General features: G+C 36.9%; 2 protein-coding genes across 2 annotated transcripts; one reads left to right on the top strand and one right to left on the bottom strand.

The window, feature by feature from the left end:
* The first annotated feature begins 962 nt into the window (after positions 1 to 962).
* On the top strand, positions 963 to 2,079 carry LOC141645915 (auxin-induced protein 22B-like). The gene is made up of 3 exons (XM_074454065.1): positions 963 to 1,204; positions 1,295 to 1,479; positions 1,685 to 2,079. Exons 1-3 carry the CDS (start codon positions 1,050 to 1,052, stop codon positions 1,870 to 1,872), a joined length of 528 nt encoding a protein of 175 aa, XP_074310166.1. The 5' UTR covers positions 963 to 1,049; the 3' UTR covers positions 1,873 to 2,079.
* Positions 2,080 to 2,923: 844 nt separating this feature from the next.
* On the bottom strand, positions 2,924 to 8,412 carry LOC141647230 (transcription factor UNE12-like). The gene is made up of 7 exons (XM_074455341.1): positions 7,870 to 8,412; positions 6,260 to 6,355; positions 4,324 to 4,446; positions 4,155 to 4,220; positions 3,936 to 4,001; positions 3,614 to 3,691; positions 2,924 to 3,432 (listed from the first exon to the last, which is right to left on the bottom strand). The coding sequence occupies exons 1-7, from the start codon at positions 8,179 to 8,181 to the stop codon at positions 3,202 to 3,204; spliced, it is 972 nt and encodes a 323-aa protein (XP_074311442.1). The 5' UTR covers positions 8,182 to 8,412; the 3' UTR covers positions 2,924 to 3,201.
* Positions 8,413 to 13,521: the final 5,109 nt, after the last annotated feature.

Below are 13,521 nucleotides of genomic sequence, written 5' to 3'. Positions count from 1 at the left end.
TTAACCTAAGTTCGAGCCGATGTTGATTTCAACTCGTGCCTATGTATAATTGTTAAACTATTTTTTTTCTTTTGATATATATTTTCAATAACAGGATTCTATGAAAATATTGGGTAAATCAAAGAGAACATTTGACATGGTTTGTCAAGAAACCATCTCAACCAAAGCTCAACCAAAGCTTAAACTGAAACTGATGGTTGAAGTCTCATGATCAGTTTTATATTCTAACACGCCCCTCATACGAATGTCCATTGGACTTGAAGTGTGGATACAATTGCAGGCCTCCCCATACCCGATGCTTAATATTCCACGTTAGAAAGAAATGGGGGGCAGTGAGATTTGAACCCGTGACCTTTTGGTTACACTGGCTCTGATACCATTTCAAGAAATCATCTCAACCAAAAATTTAAGCTGATTCTTGGAGTCCCATGATAACTGAGGCTGCGAAATTCGGAGTTTCGTTGAGAACATAAAGTTGCATCTTAAATTTGTTGTTGACTTCACATCAGTCCGCCTTGCTTGTGACGTGAGACAAAGGGACACTCCCACTTACCTCTCCCACTTGCAAGCTTGTCTCACGTCACAAACTTGTGCCGTATCCGCACCCATCACAAATAAGAATTTGACCGTTTACAAATGAGAATTTTTAATTCACATTAGTTATTTCGAATCACGTTGAACTGAACTAAAGTCAATTCTATTCTCCCGTATTCTCTATCAATAACCACTTTTTCCTTTTACCTTTGGTTTCTTAATGTTAATACCTAATTTCCTAATCAAACTAAACAAGTGCATGTGCCTTGAAAGACAAACACGTAATGAACGATCTTCTATGTCTTTCAATCAAACTATGTTGGAAATACACATAGTACAATCTACATTACACGTGATTAACAAGTAACAACCTCACTTTACTATATATTGTTCCAATTCTATATAACGTACCATTTTGCTGTCCAAGTTGTATATATATGAACGTAACAACCATTTTTGAACAACTACATTCATATTTTTGCATTCCTATACACAATTAATTAAAGACAACATTCATGGAAACAAATAAAGAAGAATCGCGTTATCATGAAGATACAGAGTTGCGATTAGGGTTACCGGGTTGTTCTAATAAAAGAAAAGCCTTTGATGATCGTGACGATTCTACTTCTGGTGTCGAAAATGACCTCCATCAAAGTTCTCCACCAAAAAAGTACGTAAACTCTATACATTATTCAGGGTCGTTTAATTAATTGACATAATAAACGCGTAGTAAACAACGTATATTGCTGATATGGTGTAGGGTGCAAGCAATCGGATGGCCGCCAATCAGATCATATCGGAAAAATTCGCTTCACGCGACAACAAGCATCTTTGTCAAAGTTAGCATGGATGGAGCTCCATATCTTAGAAAGGTTGATCTTAAGTTATACCAAGGTTACGGTGAACTTATAAAGGCACTTGAAGATATGTTCAAATTGAAAGCTGGTAAGTACAATTTGAATTTAGCAGCCATGCAAATGCTAATTAAAGTTCTAATCAAATTAGTTTTCCGTCGTAATTGTGGTAAAAAAAAAAAAACATTTATTTGATTTAATATAATGGTTACGTTGAGTCCCAATCAACGATTTTATACCTTAATAAACAATGTGAAACCTAAGTTTCCTGATTAAAATATATTCTTGGATTGAAGGTAAATCATCAAAAAGAGAAACAGAAACAAATGATGGAACAGGGTATGAAGCAACTTATGAAGACAAGGATGGAGATTGGATGCTTGTAGGAGATGTTCCATGGGAAATGTTTACTACTTCTTGCAAGAGGCTCCGAATTTTAGTAAAAGGATTCGAACTTAAGGCGGGTTTGGGTTGCTTAGCCTGAAATTTATCATTATAAACTTGTAGATATAGTCGAAACTCGAAATATTATTATGTATTTTTTGAAAGATAAATGTACTAGTCCAACATAGGTGCACACATTTACAAATATGTGGTTTAGCAATAATGATGTAATGAGATTTTGATGTTGAAAAATGAACCATTTTTTGAAATATATTCATCAATTTAATCTATATATTTTGATAATAAAGTCTGTTGGGTGTCTCATTCAATTTGTTCTTTTACCCTGTTTTAAATGGGTTCACTACATTCCTCGAATATATTAAGGCATCATTGACATCGGCTTAGGTTTTCAGTCGATCCAAGGTGGTCCTTTCATAAACAACAATTAGAAATTGGTCTTAAACACTCGGAGCTTGTTAGTAGTAACAAATTACGTTCTTAAGTTGAGGAAGATGGTCTTAGTTAAGACTCGAGCTTGTAACTTATCCCAACACATACATCTATGATCTCATTAAACTCGAAACCTTCTAAACATGTATGAGCTAGATCAACTGGTAAGATCACTAGATATTACGAAGTGGTATTCAGATTAGAATTGAGACTCGTCTTCTTTAACTTTATCCCCTTAGACTTCATATATTTAAAACACTTATATTATTGATTAACCTTTTATAAGCTTTTATTGTCCACCCTACATATAAATTAATTAAAGTTATGATTGAATAAGATCCCTCACCAAATCAACACAAAAGCTCTTCACTTTTTCACAAGAGAACAATATTAACCAATTACATTCAACACCTCATTGTTTAATCTTCTCCATTATTTAAAAGCACTTGTATTATTTTTTCACCAAAAGAAGAAGCTTCCAACATTGCTTTCCTAGACAACCTACCCCAAATTACTCTAATAATATCATTTAAACTTCTATCAACATGATCATACTAAACATTATACATACTACCAATCAGTTGGTCTCTTCCGTGATGGAAAAAATGTGATCATTTCATAATAAAAATGAATTATTTATTGAATAATAATTACATTTTATTATAAAATGATCGCATTTTTTTGTCACGGCACAAGTCTGTCCAAGAAGAGAGGTCCCACTTTTACAAGAAAATTATTGAGAACATAGGTTGTCTACATCATGCCCCACTAATTTGAACCCACCATTGATTAGTTTATTTATGTATGATGCCAAATCAAACACATTTGACAAGCTTTTACACTTTAAAGACTAGACCATCATAAGATTGGTAGCTCAAGAAAAACGTGCAAGTGCCCACATAACCAATCATCCTCACTTTGACGAGAGCTAGAAAACCTTAGGACTTAGGAGTGACCTTTTTGTAGTCGGAAGCGCCAATTACGGTGGGGGATTAGTCTCGGGCTTGACCATTGAAGGGTGATCAGGAGGTGGTGGTTGAGACTGAAAGATGGCCGAAGCAAGCGATATGGGCATGACGCAAAGTGCCTTTGACTGAAGGAATTGCATAGCTGCCCCAATGTCTTGCTCAATCAGTTTTGCTACTTGTTGCTCTGTGCCATCATTAGACCATTTATCCCATGCCGGTTGCGTCCCTTCAATGCCTTCACCCTTAGAAGATTACAAAGCCAATTACGGTGGGGGATTAGTCTCGGGCTTGACCATTTTGACATTTAAAACACGACCTCTCAAATCCATTAGACGGGGGTCAGGTCAGGTTTGCCAGCTCTAGTTATATGATCATTTAATAGTCATAAACAGGAATGGATAATATTTAGTCGATTCAAGTTACCTCGAAGGATGTTGGAGGTACATCGGCTACAAGCTGGGCCACAGCACCAGCTCCGCCCAATCTACTCATGCTTAAAACCTGATTCAAGCCATTGGAGAACTAAGATGCTAAGGAAATGCATTAGAAAAATAGCAAGTGGATATACTTTTTGTTTATAGTATAATTGCCATTTAACAATAGCATCGCGATTATTAGATAATGACTGCTGCGCAAAAAGGAGCAACTATTCCGACTTGATTTTGTACTTTAATCCATTAAAAATGGAAAGAAATCGTATAGCTCAATTGTGGAGGCGGCCTAATAATACTTTAAGAGAAGATACCTTGACTTGAAGCCTTAGAAATTTGACGTAATCAACGATTTCATCAAGCATTGCTGCTCTGTCTGTCTGTACAAAGCACCAATGAATTGAAGATCACTTAAGAACATTATCTTATAGGTAAAGCAGAATTAACTAAATAATATATTTAGCATAAGTCAGAATGAATTAAGTAACGTCTAAGTACTCCGTTAGACATGAGGTAACCAACACGTCACTGACCTTATTGCAACTGGGAACCAGTTCCTGTAAAGCCTTCATCCTTTCTGCTATCCTTTCTCTACGTAACTAGAACGCATGAAAAAGGTTATCAAATGCAAACGTAAATATTCTAAGCATCATACGAAAAAAATTCAAGATACTGAGCCTGGGTGAGAGAAGTGAAGTTTACCCGTTCAGCTATACTGTGAGGATCAGTGGCTTGACCACGCCTAGCTCTCACTCGAGGTCGGACTGCTGGTGGATGCTGGGATATGTTTTGAGCTGGTCCACATCCTCCATGACCCTGAAAATTCTGCGTAGATCATCAAATAAACACGATCAGTTTTTTTTAATTTCCTGACAGTAAGACTTTGTGTTTGAACTTTGAACGTGTGTAACCTTGACGCTATAATTTTACTCTAACAAGCCGAGATAAAAAAGTAGTTACAATATGCAAAAATCATGCCAAGTTAACCGATACAGAGCTGTTCTGTAACAGAAAAAACATCAAAGATCGAATATTTGACATTACATAAAATGAACTTAATCCTTCAACTCTTGCGATAATCAGCACAAAGATGTACTGTATAGGCTATATTCCGAGTGATTGACATAAAAAATGCTTTCTAACATTCCAAACTACAGAATATGCTTCTTAGGTTCATTTTTATTATTTAATCGGAATTAATCCCTTTACATTAGTGACAAGTTCTTTCATCTGATGCCGCTAATCATAAAGAAAAAAGCTTATGTTCTGCTTCATTACGCTGCTAAAAATTCCACGCCCTTTAATCACGTAAAGGAAAAGACAGACAATTACCGAAAAGAAATGACCAAGAAGGCAAGATCTATAAATCAACGGATGTTAAGAATAAAGGCATGTTGATGAGCCTGTGACTAAGGTCAATTACATATTCTTCACATAACCCATGTTTTCAAACGTTAATGTCAACTCTTGAGATTATGATTAAGAAATGATCAAGACATTTTGCACATGTGGGCACCCAGCACTTATTTTGCTCATTGACAAGAGCGTCAAAGAGACAGTGGATGAGTATTAGGACACTTTACTCTCTTTTTTCCGATGACATCAATCACAATTAATTACGTTGGAATAGACTACGTTGTCCCTACAACGACAAGGAAGCATCATGTGGTTTGCTCGTGTGGATACAAGGCCTCCTGGAAGAGACATCTTGGATTTAAATTTCGTTTTCAGTCTTGATGTTTGAATTAGTCAGCACGGCATTGATAAAGATGATACCGGCTCAAAGTACTTTTACATAATGTTACTTGGACACTATCCTTTGGACGTGTGTCACGTGTCCAAAATCGGAGTGATATGGCCGTGGTAACCCTTAAAACCTTTCCGAAGTGGTCTATGCTGTCACAGCTCAAAACAGGATGAAAGCCATCATAGACTAAGATCACTATCCCTTTTGCTAAGGTACAACTCAGTTCCAAAAATAATGCAGCATGCTCTAATCTCAAATAAAAGGCGACTGGCCTACATGGACCTTTCAAATGTCCGTGTAAGGATTCAATCGTTATTTTATCACCACAATTAGATAAAGCGTCTCAATCATCCTTTTTTCTATTAAAATCAATGTAATATATCCTTGAAATCCGTTGACAACAACAATTTGGTAAAGGGATCAGATATGATATTAATATGCAAGTTGTAAATTAGTATTACTAAAAAGAATCCGTTCCATCGGAAAATAAGGGAACATGAATAAAGCTATCATAATTTGTTTAGAAAGGAATTTTATGATGATACAATAATATCATAGCTCTAATCAAACTTCTACCCTGTATCAAGAAACAGAAAGATTAATCGCTGGTTTATTCTTTTAAGCGAAATGATATCTGTAATACAGTAGCATCACCTATATAGTTCTTTTGGTAATTCCTATCATGGTGTTGAATCTAAGCTACCACACTAAATCATAACCGGTTGTGAAGGCTTTACAGGCGCAAGTAAGTCGGAATCAGCCATATTTGATACAGATGGTTCAGTTAAAACATTCAGCTAGATGTTTTTAGAGCAGTTAAGCATACACATCTATCAGTGTCCCGTGAATGTGAACTAACCGATAGGAGAAAGAAGAGTAGGAAAAATGAACCTGATGAACATGAATGGACGGAGGAGGAGCACGAATAGAGTGAGATTGAAGCTGACCAAATGCTGGAAATAAGTTTGTCAAATGCAACTCGCTCTCCTGTAACATACCAGCAAACACTTAATTCACTGATTCATTAAATCATCAAATCTTCATGTATTATTTATCATTTCCCTTGCCAATTACGATACAGGAAAAAATTAAGGCCGATTTAAGAACACTTTCCTGAAACAAACAGAAAAACAAAGCAAAAGGCTTGTTCCATCACTTTTTCGTTTACTTTCCGTGTTAACAAACACAGGAAAAGACAGAAAAAAAAGAGTGTTTCCTCCAATTATTTTCCAGATAAACATAGCTAATTGATTTTAAATCAAATTTCATGCTTTCATCAAGGAAAAAAGTTAGAAGAATCCCAGCATTATTTTCCTGTGAACAGGCAAGAATTCGAACCAACTTAGTGACTCGTTAATCTTTATTATGGAAAAGTTGGTCACGGACATACACATCTTGTCATTACCCTGACGCCAGAATCAACTAAGCCCCATGGTTAATACAGTGCTTATTAGTACTAATAAACAGGAAACAGTAGTTAGATGCGGAGATTATTATAAACAACATGATGGTATGATATCCGAGGGCATAATATGTCTCAATATACGCAGACGAATACCGCTTTTCCTCATAAAATCATGAATCATACATGCACTGAACCCCAATTACTCATTGTATAAGTACTCCATAAGTAATAGTATATTGCCTAAACTCCTACAAGTATATTTTATTGGATGTTCATGGGGTAATATACTCCTATCACTAATGAAGTTATAGCAAGTAACACTGTTCTACTGACATCATCATAAAGTGGATGTTACTTGAAATAAGTTTCCACTCACTAGAGTCTTCTGAAAGACGATCTCTTACAAGAATTTGTGTAAAAGTAACTTTCTTCCTCTTGAATAAGATATTTGGGAAACGTATCTTGTTCGAAAACACAAGTTATTCATTTCTTGCTTTATCTCAAATTGAGAAACAACAATGTTTGTCCACAACAAAGTAAGAAACTTTCGTCTTAACTTAATACCTCTCACAACATCTTTTTATTTCGACCTCTATTTTAATCGGGTGTGAGGATCGTCTTAAGTTAAAACAGTCTTAAATAAGAATTTGTATACATTTCAGTTGGTCTTGCGATGATGGAAATTAAATACCATAATACCACAATTGTTTCATGTTCAAGCTCTATAATTGTCAAGTACCAAGTATACCATTTTATACAAGACTAATTGCAGAGGTTACACCAAAGGACATGACCGTACACTTGTATAGTACTTACAAATTATTCAATCATCAATCATGTGACTTGTAGGGTATGTGTATAAGTTGAAGAACCACTCAATAACGCACCTCATTTAATAATAGTAATAAACGTATCATCTACTTCATACTCATACTAAACCAAGTTATAGACAAACATATAACACGTAAAACACGTCATTTAAGTAATGACAATAAACGAGGTGCATAAGCTATTATTAGAAAATCCTTATCGACCGTCCAAAAAGTTGAATAATTTAACAAAACAATACAAAAACAAAGAAGATAAACAAACTTACATTGATTCTGGAAGAAGGAGAAGCAACATTACCAACATCACCACCACTTGAAGAACTACCATGATCCAAATTAAGACCCAAAGGCAAACCCAAACCCATGCAATCTCTAAACCCACCAACATTAACTCCACCATGGACCGGCCCATCACCCGGGCCCAATCCCAAAAAATTTAACGAACCCGGCCCATGATCACCTCCACCCGACCCGCTTCCTACATACCCACCTCCACCCGAATTATACCCGGATGGAACTGATAATATTTGTTCAAAGAACTCATCACCTAACCCTTCTGGTGTTTGATTATTTGCCATTTTTACAGTAAAGTTTCAAAATTTATGCGGAAATATTATGCGAGTCGAGGTTGGTTTTACGTGGAAATAAACGGTCTCTTGTAAAATCGTCTTACAATTTAAAGACGGGTTTATAATAGAGTTGTGTAAAACCGTCTTATACAAATTTGCGGAAAACTGAGGTGTGTGGTAAGAGAATTAAGGAATTGAATTGAATTGAATTTTTGGGTGGGTTTTGTTGTTGATTTATATGAGGGAGGAGGTAGAGGTCTTTGCTACTTATATTGTGGACTTGTGGTGTGACTTTTTAATAAAGTGGTCTTTTTTGTGATTAGTATACTTTGTATTATTGGTAAATAAAAAAATGTGATTGAGACCTATAAGAATAATACTACTCTTCAAATAGATTAGTCATTAATTGAATGGTTTCTGTGGGTGGTTGAAGTAATTTATATGTTAATTAGTTTAGACTCCGTATAATTCATGTACGGTATATCGTATATATATAAAGTTTTAATTTTTAGGGTCTCAGCCAAAAGAAAATACTTTTTAGCATTGTTGTCAGAATTCCCCTATTCGATCATACGATTCTACGATTAAAAAACGCTTTACCGATCTTGAATCCTACGATTCTATCATGGTTGTAGAATCTTACTGTTCTATACATTTGAAAATGTCTGAGATATGATCATAATACGATCCTACGATTTTACGATCCTACGATACTGTAGATACCCGTATCTGTCGATATTGGAATTTACAGAAATCCCGTCAGCCACCCGATGACGATAGGACACATGTATTCTCAAATGACGTGCTTGTGATATGGATACGTCATATGGATGTCAAGCAAGGTTACGTCGACGGTTTTAGTTAAGTTAAATAGTTATTTAAATTGACATTTTGAATGTTTTGAAATAAATAGTTACAGTATTTGTTTCTTTGCATTTTGGTTTTGAAAATTTATGAAATACAAGTTTTTATTTCATTTATTTATGTTTTAATGATTTTTGAAATAAATGGAATTTATTTCATTCGATTTGAATTTAATTCGAGTTTCGAGCTTTTATTTACGATTTATTGTTATAAATTGTTTTGAAAGTTTTAATTTGAATTTTAATTCGAAAGTTATTTATTTTGATTGGGAAAATAAAAAATGTGATTTTGTGACGGTTTTTATTTATCGTTTTATTTAATTCGAACTTTCGAGGTTTTTAAAGCGATTTTTAAACCCATTTTTATGCGCTTTGAAGAGCAATTTGGAAGCGATTTTGGGCCAAGTTTAGGCCCGAATCTCGAGGCAAATATCAACCCATTACCTTCCCCCATGATCCCATGTTCGAACCCACCATGGCCAGCCCAAATTCCCTCCTTAAACCCAACCAAAACTCGACCAAAACAATCCACAACACCAACTCGCATACCCTATTTTGGCAGCACCCAAACCCGCATCAAACATGTGTACCCCCACATACCAAGGTGCATTACCAGGACCACCCTAGCATGAGAGACCGTCACTAACTCGGTTGCCCGAGGTTAGTATATCAAAGTTACCAATCCAAAACATAATTACTAAAGTATAAATAATTAAAGTTTACATGATCCAAAACCAAAACCAAAGTACTACTACGAAAGTTCAACAACTAAGACTGAATGTTATATCTCTTAACAACGGAAGCTAGACTCGAGTGATGACTCCCCACGACGGCCCCATAGCTAGTGAACAACATCACCTGTCACAATCTGCTCACCATTCCCGAATGGATCACCACAGGTTTTACAAAACAACAACGGGGCCAGTTACTGTATAATCAAAATAAGACAGGTACAAAAAGGCAACCAGCTGATCATCATCCACCTCCAAACACCCGATCTCACATAGTAACCGACTACACACCGAAGTGTGTAGCCCACCAGATTACCTATCGCAACAGGTAATCCTCGCCGCCAGTGGGGGAGCGCAGCCAATCCCCACCTAAGCCGCGCTCACCAACGAGCGATAACCCTGTTCATTAATGTGCACATCCCCTTCTATGGCGGGTTCCACAGAGGGCGAAACTAGGGCATGAAGCCACTCCCGCAAGTGACTCCACTCAACAACCATCACAACAACCACACCAACTCCAACGCTCCAACAATGATCAGCAGATAATCAATCGTACACAATACAAACATAATCTTAAATCAATTAACGGTAAACTGAGTAGGAAAACCCTACCTTTTCGCAATCCGCTACACTGCAATCAATCATACAAATGCATAACGAATACCACATCGTCACCTATAACAATGATAATCAACAATCTACACACATATGATGACCAAACCCTAAACCCCCAAATTAACCCAAAACAATAATTAGGCCCAAACCCTAAAAGACAACCTATTAGCTGATTACAAAGAACCAGAGACTTACCAAAGGAATTGAGACAAGAGACGGAAGTGTAGACTTGCGATCGATCAATTAGCCTTGAGAGTGATTAGGGTGATTAGAGAGAGAGATGAACGTCGTTAGGGTTTTGGTAAAATGATTTAGAAACTGTAAAAGCATAATTATACGATCTCTAATCACCTTAACCAAATCGCGGAATTTAACCCATCAGACCGGATACTCGGTCGAGTATTGAGCATACTCGGTCGAGTATCCCTTACTCGGTCAAGTATTACCATACTCGGCCGAGTATTCCTGGACATTAGCCTGACCAGAAACACACGACGCACTACTCGGCCGAGTTAGCCCTATTCGGCCGAGTATACTAGACTCAGAAAACCGTGGTATTACAAAACATCTCTAAACCCGACACCAACGTAGCCTAGATTACTCCCTAAACCAAGCCCATTGACCCTAGACCATAACCCAACCTATCTAGCCATAACTCGAGCCCCCACGAGCCGAAACGAAGCTAACCCGAGCCCCTCTTGCGTGCTCTGTTTTTCGCGGCTCTTTGGAGCTCGTTATTTCTTGAGCTCCAAGCACACACACCGACTCTCCTATCCTTGACCATCAAGTAATCTATCTTCCCTATATTCCATCCTTCCATATCCAACCAAAAAAAATTAGAAAAGAGAGAGAAATCGTTTGCATAAGATAATTACCAAAAACCTGACTTGATATCTTTCCTATTCTCTAAAAATCGAAACTCTAGTTCCCTAAGCTTATATAAACTTTAATCATCCTCTACCATGATAGACTAATGGAACCATAGCCTCACAACTCTTAAAAACCAGCAACCATCTTCATCTTTCCCACGAAGCACAACCAACCCGCCAAAACAAAGCACCTGTCTGCCTCTCGAAAACCTCCCTCGAAACCCCACTAAAACACCACCACAATTCACCAAATTTGAAATACACAATCTAGGTAGTACCCTTGATTGATTCGTGCTTTTGTACAACAGCATAAGTAATGTTTAGAGCATTAATTTGCTCAATTCTTTACCTTGCTTGCGTTCTGTCCAGCCCTTATTCTTCATTGTTTTTAATCATTTTAAAGGTAATTTGAGTCTGGGTTTTTTTGCTAAATTCTGAAACTTTAGAGTTTGAGAATTCCAAAACATCTTTCGGATTGAAAAATCATTGATTATTGAAGTCCTGGTGATCGTTTGAAGTTCGCTGCACAAAATTGAGTTAAACACGTGAAACGTGTTTGTTGTTTGAATTCGATTTCGTTTGTTGATTTGAAAACCGTCGTAGACGTACCAAGAAACTTGCATCCCGGCATTCTAGGAGCATCGTCAGAGATACATGTAAGGCGAGGGTGCCAAAAATCACTTTTTTTCTCCCTTAATGCAGTTTTTTTTGTTTAATTATCGCTTTTTATATTTATCGTATTAATTATGTTATTTATGCGATATTTATTTTATTGTCGATGTTGAATGAAGGATAACGGGATTATTTTTATTTTTGAATGCCGATGGATGGCTTTATTGTTGTGGAATTGTTTTCTTATAGGATAATTAGTCAATTATTGCTACCATATGATTTGTTTAAACATGTTTGTTCTTATTTATGTCGGATTTGAATTCACATGTTTATCGTTAATTAGCATGTTGTTATTGCAATTATGAACTAACCGTCGTATGTTTCGAAGGTTAGATATAATCAATGAAATTGATTTAGTTTAATTTTCACATGAATTGTTGATAACACCATTTTACCCCTCGTAATTCGATATTTATGACCTCTTTTTGTTGCCTCTTAGCTAGCTTATTATGTTATTTTAACCCGTTTAGCTTAATCCGCGTCTTTTCCGCCATGCTTTGCATAAATGGTGTTTTCGAGTTATGTTACTTGCTTTAGTTGACCTTTTTGTAGGTACCTCGCTCGGGAAATCTAACGGGACGGAATTGGAGCGCGGAAGTAGCTTAAAGAAAGGAAGCAACAAGGAGAAATTGCAGCCGAGGGAGTTAATGTAATACTACGGTTTTATGAGTCTCTGGGTACTCTATCGAGTGGGGCTTACTATGTCGAGTAAGCATGTTTTGATTTACGAAACAGTGTTCTGCCTGTAGGGTACTCGATCGAGTAGCCTTGGTACTCAATCGAGTAAGTGGCACTCGATCGAGTATGTTAGTTACTCGATCGAGTAAGTCGGTTAACGGGTTATATCTCGACGGGTTTTGTTAATAATGCGAATTAGTATTTATATTACGCCGACATCTTTCATAAACACTTTTTATAAACCTAATACACTCAAAAGAGATTGCAAACTACGTTGTTCTTCTTATTCGCATTATTGGCAAATCCCGTAGCTAGAGAGGTCGGATTTCATCGTTCTTTGTATCATTGTGATCCTTGCGTCAAGGGTAAGTCCTACGTACCTTTTTTATAGCATTTGGTTAAGGTTGTTTGAACCCTAATTTTGGGATTGGGGTTTTTCTATGTTTATGTTGATGTGGTAGTGATTGTATGATTATGTGTATAGGAGGAGGGTTCGTAGAGGAAAGGTTTTGAGACAGCTGCTAGATCGTCTGCTGTTTGTGTTGCATTCCAGGTAGGGCTTCCCTACTCAGTATTAGTTACATGATTGTGTGGTGATTGTTATTGTTATTGAGTAATTATCGTACTGCAATTGGTTGTTGGTGTTGTGACGGTTGTTGTTTATTGTCGTTGACTGTTGTTGTATCTGTCTGTGTTCTTCGGGGTGCGTCCCTGGCTGAGTGGAGTCATTTGCGGGAGTGGCTTCACGCCCTTGATTCGCCTCATGTGGAACCCGCCACAGGAGAGATGTGCACATTAATGAACATGGGTTTATCGCTCGATGGAGATGAGCGGGGCTTAGGTGGGAACGGCTGCGGTCCCCCACTGGCGGCGAGGAGTATCTGTTGCGATGGGTACTCTGGCAGGGCTACACACTTTAGT

This window comes from Silene latifolia, chromosome 3 (genome assembly GCF_048544455.1).
Source record: "Silene latifolia isolate original U9 population chromosome 3, ASM4854445v1, whole genome shotgun sequence".
NCBI lineage: Eukaryota > Viridiplantae > Streptophyta > Magnoliopsida > Caryophyllales > Caryophyllaceae > Silene > Silene latifolia.
This window is presented reverse-complemented; position numbering and strand designations above follow the sequence as displayed.

What these genes read in the sequence shown, in the direction of transcription:
- LOC141645915 (XM_074454065.1), top strand. Translation starts at nt 1,050, where the DNA reads ATGGAAACAAATAAAGAAGAATCGCGTTATCATGAAGATACAGAGTTG. An exon ending in CAAAGTTCTCCACCAAAAAA is followed by an intron (nt 1,205 to 1,294) that starts GTACGTAAACTC and finishes GATATGGTGTAG; the next exon opens with GGTGCAAGCAATCGGATGGC. An exon ending in TATGTTCAAATTGAAAGCTG is followed by an intron (nt 1,480 to 1,684) that starts GTAAGTACAATT and finishes CTTGGATTGAAG; the next exon opens with GTAAATCATCAAAAAGAGAA.
- LOC141647230 (XM_074455341.1), bottom strand. Translation starts at nt 8,181, where the DNA reads ATGGCAAATAATCAAACACCAGAAGGGTTAGGTGATGAGTTCTTTGAA. An exon ending in CTCCTTCTTCCAGAATCAAT is followed by an intron (nt 6,356 to 7,869) that starts GTAAGTTTGTTT and finishes GGTATGTTACAG; the next exon opens with GAGAGCGAGTTGCATTTGAC. An exon ending in TGGTTCCCAGTTGCAATAAG is followed by an intron (nt 4,002 to 4,154) that starts GTCAGTGACGTG and finishes TGCTTTGTACAG; the next exon opens with ACAGACAGAGCAGCAATGCT.